The sequence below is a fragment of the Octopus sinensis genome, linkage group LG17, assembly GCF_006345805.1.
Source record: "Octopus sinensis linkage group LG17, ASM634580v1, whole genome shotgun sequence".
NCBI lineage: Eukaryota > Metazoa > Mollusca > Cephalopoda > Octopoda > Octopodidae > Octopus > Octopus sinensis.
In genome coordinates, this window is record NC_043013.1 from 22,650,450 (window position 1) to 22,656,449 (window position 6,000).

At 37.9% G+C, this 6,000-nt stretch overlaps 1 protein-coding gene across 6 annotated transcripts in view; it reads left to right on the plus strand.

Annotated features, from left to right (window-relative positions):
- Positions 1–3,954, plus strand: part of LOC115220856 (1-phosphatidylinositol 4,5-bisphosphate phosphodiesterase gamma-1) — a 153,296-nt gene extending 149,342 nt beyond the window's left edge. For 5 of the 6 annotated variants that reach the window (XM_036510426.1, XM_029791034.2, XM_029791037.2 and 2 more), the window contains 3 exons: positions 283–371; positions 1,565–1,740; positions 3,746–3,954. In XM_036510426.1, the coding sequence (XP_036366319.1) occupies positions 283–371; positions 1,565–1,740; positions 3,746–3,794 (314 nt within the window). In that variant the 3' untranslated portion in view covers positions 3,795–3,954. The remainder of the gene's footprint in view (positions 1–282; positions 372–1,564; positions 1,741–3,745) is intronic. The other variant, XM_036510428.1, reaches the window with a different exon arrangement.
- The last annotated feature ends 2,046 nt before the right edge of the window (positions 3,955–6,000 follow it).

Here is a 6,000-nt window from a genome sequence, read left to right on the forward strand (position 1 = left end):
ATCCAGCCTGGGGTCCCCCACACCATTCCCACAAGGCAAGCCCAGTAGGGGCTGGTTTAGTTGCTGACCACTCAAGCATGAACAGCTGGTATTGGATTACCTGGTTACCAGTAGCAGGTTCCCATCAATCTGAGGTGGCATCAGCCTTCACCTGCCCTCAAATACCAGAATTTGGTTTCAGTGGGATTTGAACTCAGAACATTAAAAGCTCAAACAAATTCTCTAGAAACCCTTTTTATGATTTTCTTAACAAATTCTCTCTACTTTTTGTTTCCTCCTCAGGTTATCGAGTCGTTCCATTATTGAATGCTTATTCGGAAGAATTAGAGTTAGCTTCTCTTTTAATCCATTTTGATATAAGGAACACAAGAGTAAGTATTTCTGTTGCTTTTGTTTGTTAAAAAACAGCCATTGCTTAATCCTAATCCACTTGCAATCTTTCAATCGTTATGCTATACCTGTTGTGAACAGACAATGTCTAAACAACATGCAGTAAAGTCGGCAGAGGAATGGCTTTGTAGATCCTGATTTTGGTTTAGAGCCTTCTGAGACCCTTCCTTCTGCAAATGTTCTTAGAATATCTCCTCAGAGTGATCCTGCTTTTGACCAGTTTTACCGTTTTCTTCATCATTGATGTGGACAGTTTTTGAAAAAAATCCTCACATGTATTTTTTTGTTGATGGTGTTCCAGGCAGACGGCTTTTTCTACTTAATAAATACACACCCACACACTGTCTTTTACTTTCTCTCTTCTTCAGGTTGTGCATTAATCAGTTAACGTTAAATGTTTATTTTTGTTCTATTTTCTGTTGACTTTATTGATCTTCCATTTAAATAAGCAAACCTGCATTTCCATTACATCATCCACAAATCTGTTGTTTATTTTAACAATATAATCTTCATTTCTCACCAAAACTACCTGACACCACCTGTAGTAACCCTCCCACAATAATTGCTAGAAGGCCACCAGTTCCCCAACTTTCATAAAATCATATTCACCTTCCTGTTATCTACCTACAATATTACCTCATGAAGTGGAACAATTTTTACAAAGGAACGGAAATCTGTTTGGTTGACTTAAGAAATTCTAGACTCTCTAATAGAAGTAGACACATTCAATAAGGTAATTATCGATGGCTCTGCAAAATATATAAATTAAAAGACCAGAGACAACTTCAAACACAATACACCTTACATAAAGCCACATCCTCGGCTGTCTTAACCGTTTCACATTTAGATTGATCTGGCACATATAGTGCTTATTTAATCACATTGTTTTGAATTAATCAAGCTCCAAAACGGGGCCATTCAAACATATTTGTAACTTAAATTTTTTGTCAGTCGGTGCATAAATACCAATGTCTCACAATGATGCATTTACAATAAAATAAGAGACCTCTTGTTGCTACCAATACTACAGCTGCCCTCATCAACCTGTCTCCCTCCACACCATACCTTCAGATACCATTTCCAATCTTGCTGCCAATATTGCCAAATTCATGTAAACCATTTACCAATAATAGCAACACCATAAAAAACAAAAGTAACCTCAAACTTTTTGCAGGACAGCGAAGACCAGGAGATTTACAGTTCCATCCAAGAATTACGGAAACAGGCTGATGAATTGATGGAGCAGCTTGAAGATGAGGAGGATGTGATGCAACGCGATATTGTTGAACAACAGCTTAATGAGGCCACAGAGAAGTTACAAGCCAAAAGAGAAGAGCGCAAACAGAAGAAGTAAGTGCCTCTGGTTTGTTTATCTGGTTGTTGTTGTTTAGCCCCGGGTCAGCAAAACTAATGACAGCTGTGATAAAATGGGGATCAATAATATTGTGACCAAAATAAATATCCATCCAGTTTGGTGACAAGTTGTCAGTTGCTCAAGGTATTGAGGGCCCTGCTCATTCAATCAGCATGGAAATAATTTAGTAATTCCACAAATGTGTAGAACTCTTGAAAATGGTCCTCAGGTAGGATCGATGTGACAAGGTTGAACCTTTAAATTACCAGAACAATTTCCATCTGATGAGCTTCAAATTTCTATCTGACCAAATTCCACTCACAAATCTTGGGTTGAATGTCTGAGGCTTTACTAAAAGAGATGTGGTCAAGATTCCATGGAGTGGAATCAAACCTGAGACTTTGTGATGATCAATATTTTAACCATTTGGCCCTGTTCTATGCAATATGAGGGAAGGTAAATTGCTTTTGATCGTTGCCAGAGCAGCCAACTGGCTTCCATGCCGGTGGCACGTAAAAGCACCATTCAAGCGTGATCGTTACCAGCATCGCCTTACTGGCACCTGTGCCGGTCACATGTGTAAAAGATTCGAGTGAAGTCTTTGCCAGTACCGCCTGACTGGCCCCGTGCCAGTGGCATGTAAAAAGCACCCACTACACTCTCGGAGTGGTTGTCGTTAGGAAGGGCATCCAGTTGTAGAAACTCTGCCAGATCAAGATTGGAGTCTGGTGCGGCCATCTGGTTCGCAAGCCCTGTCAAAATCGTCCAACCCATGCTAGCATGGAAAGCGGATGTTAAACGATGATGATGATGATGATGAAGAAATGTTTGTTTCTTTATTTGGTTGATGTTAAGTTGCTAACCCCAACATTCACCATCATCGTCATCATTCTAGCATCCATGCTGCCATGGATTGGATGGAATTTGTTGAGGCAGATTTTCTATGGCCAGATGGTCTTCTCATTGCCATCCTTGACTTGTCTCCAAGAAAGATAAAACTTCCTTATGGTCAGGCATGTTTTCATTGAACGCTAGAAGCAAAAGACACTATTTCTATGGCAGTGACCCATGCATACAAAGACAAGGAGACACCATCACACACACACACACACACACACACACACACACCATTGCGGTTTCTGTCTACCAATTCCACCTACAACACTATGGTCAGCTTGGGGCTACAGTAGAAGACATTTGCCCAAGGCACTGCACAGTGGGACTGAACCCAGAACCGTGTGGTTAAGAAGCAAACTTCTCAGCCACACAACTAATATCTTCACCTCTACACAACTAGTTCATAGATTGAAGGTTCAATTCTTGTCACTGACACAATCCTGTGTTCCTGGAAGAGACACTCAAATGCTTAATGGTCTGTGGTGCCATTTCGTGTCAACTTGCCAATATGTTCTGCTTAAGGTGGAAGAAAATTATGATAATTCGGTGTTTCTTGATCTGGTATTGCTGAAGAAAATAATAAGGTGGACACTCCAGTTGTGAACCTCAAATCAAAATCTCATTATTCTGTGCCATGTTTAGTTGTATGTGATGGCTCATGTTGGATTTCACATGTAATATCAATGCCGTAACAAAACAAAGATTTATTTACATTTGACGGATATTTGTCCTCATCTTCTTTGTTGTCAACACAACGTTTCGGCTGATATACCTTCCATCCTTCATCAGGTGTCTTGGGGAAATTTCGAACCTGGGTTCTTGTTCCTAAGGTATTTTGATATTATTATTATTATTATTATTATTATTCAGGTCACAGCCCGGAATTGATCTCGGAATTTTGGGCTTAGTAGCCCATGCTCTTAACCACTATGCCATATGCCTGTGGATTTGATAGACAGAAATAAGATGACAAATATCCGTCAGATGTAAATAATGTACATAATTCCTCATCTCTTAAATAAAGAAGTATATTTATTTTCTGCTTAATTATTGTATCTCTATCTACTTATTTGCTTACATATATTTCTTTGTCTCTTTTTCCAGGCAGAGTTCCAGATCGCAAATTGTTTATCGGCGGACAGCAAACAATTAATTGTATATAAGCTCTCTCTCTCTCTCTCTCTCTCTCTCTCTACTCCTCAATTTCTGCCCTTTCTCCACTCCATCTCTCACTATCCCTCCTTTCTCTCTCTCTCTCAACCTGTTACTTTTTTTTACAAATGTTGCCTTAATTTCCCACTGCAGGAAATCTAATAATGTTATAATTATCAACACCCACAGATAATTATTATTAATATTATTATTATACTTATTATTATTATTATTATAACATACAGAATAAAACACAATTTAACACACACATGTGCGTGCACACACACACACACACACACACACACACACACAAATACAAGGAGAAATAAATTTTCCCAGGTCTCTGTTACATCTTTGGGTAGTTCCACCGGTTTTTTTACCTCAACCTTCATAGACTCAGGAAGTTGCTACCTTAAACACCACCACCACCACCACCACAACAACTGTGTTTTACCATGATTTGGTCTTACTAACTTTATTGTTGTTCTTCTTTTTGTTTTTATCTGTCTGTCTGTCTGTCTTCTCTCTTTTTTTCTGATGTTCGAAATGCTTGTCTCTCTCTGTCAGTCTATATAACTATTTACTTACCTATATATCCATCTCTCTCTCTCTCTCTCTCTCTGTACCTATCTTTTTATCTTGCTGTGTGTGTGTGTGTTTGGAGAGGGGCTTGTGTTTATCTACCTGTCCATCCATCCATCCACCCCCTCATCTGTCTTTCTGCCTCTCTCCCCCCTCTCTCTCTCTCTCCTTCCCAACCAATCTACACAAGTCTTTCTCTTCTTTTGATTTTGCCTCTTCTCTTTCTGCCTCAACCCCCCCCCCCAATTCTTACCTGTTACCATTTTCACTGTATTAATGTTGTTCCTGTCCAGCAAAGGAGTCAGTATCAGATTGATGTGAAGACACAGGAATAATGGACATACACACACACACACACACACACACAGAGAAAAAAAAGTCCCTAAAATCAAACAAGAATTCTGGGTGAGTGACTGGCATGGTGGTGGTGGTGGGGCAGCTGTTTTGTACTTAAAATGGTGAGAAAAGAAAAGAAAAGAAAAAAAGAGGGAACACATGTATCACATACAACTCTGAAAAGACACAAACACACACACACACACACACACACACACATCCATATATAAGTGTGTGTGTGTGTGTGCTAACATATTAACACATAAATATATAACAAGTACAGACTACATTCATGTATAGTAAGGACACATAAAGGCAGTGCTCCAGCATGGTCTTAACTGTGATGGCTAAAATGGACTAAAGAACATGCAAACATTTGGGAAGGCATAAAAAATGCACACACACAAGTGTAAGTCTATGTACCATGTCATCCTGACATCCGACCTTTGAACTGTCTTTGACTTCAGAAAAGGAATTCAGTTTTCTTGGATCTTATCTCAAGATCACCGCTGACAGTTTTTCTATTTAAAAAAGAAAAGAAAAAGAGAAAAAAAATTACTTAAAGAAAAAAAACTTTAAACAAAAAGAAATTAAAGAACTAAAAACAAGAATAAAGAAAATAAACTGTAAAAGGGGAAAAAAAAAATCTCCAATTTCTACAGAATTTATTTTTTGCCAAACTATCCATTTTAAAAAATGTTTTGTTTTAAAATAATTTAAGAAAATAACATCAAATTTGAAATATAAACTGAATGAAATGAAACAAAATGAAAAAGAGAATCAAAAAAATCAAAATAATGAAATTTTTATTATTATTATTATCATTATCATCGTTATTATTGTTGTTGATTTTTTAAAAAATTTCATTTAAAAAATTTCATTTAAAAAAATAGGAATTCTTTTGATGAAGTTAATATTCTTAACGAGGGTAACACGGCAGAATCGTTGGCATTCTGGACAAAATGTTTGGCAGTGTTTTGTCCATCTTTTATGTTTTGAGTTTAGATTCCACCAAAGTTTGACCCTTGATAAAACCAACGCCCAGCTGAGCAGGGTAATCAATTTACCCTTCTAAAATTTCAGTCCTTGTGCCTGTGGTAGAAAGGAAGGGAGGGCGTGATAGAATTGGTGGAGCAACAGAATTCTTGGTTGAATTTCTTGGTTGAAACCCTACTGAGGTTAATCTTGCATTTCATCTTCCAGGGGCAATAAAAGAAAGGACCAGCCAAGTACTACTGGACCAAGGATTGTCAGTCTGTGGTCTTGTAACAATGGAAAGGAATTAATGT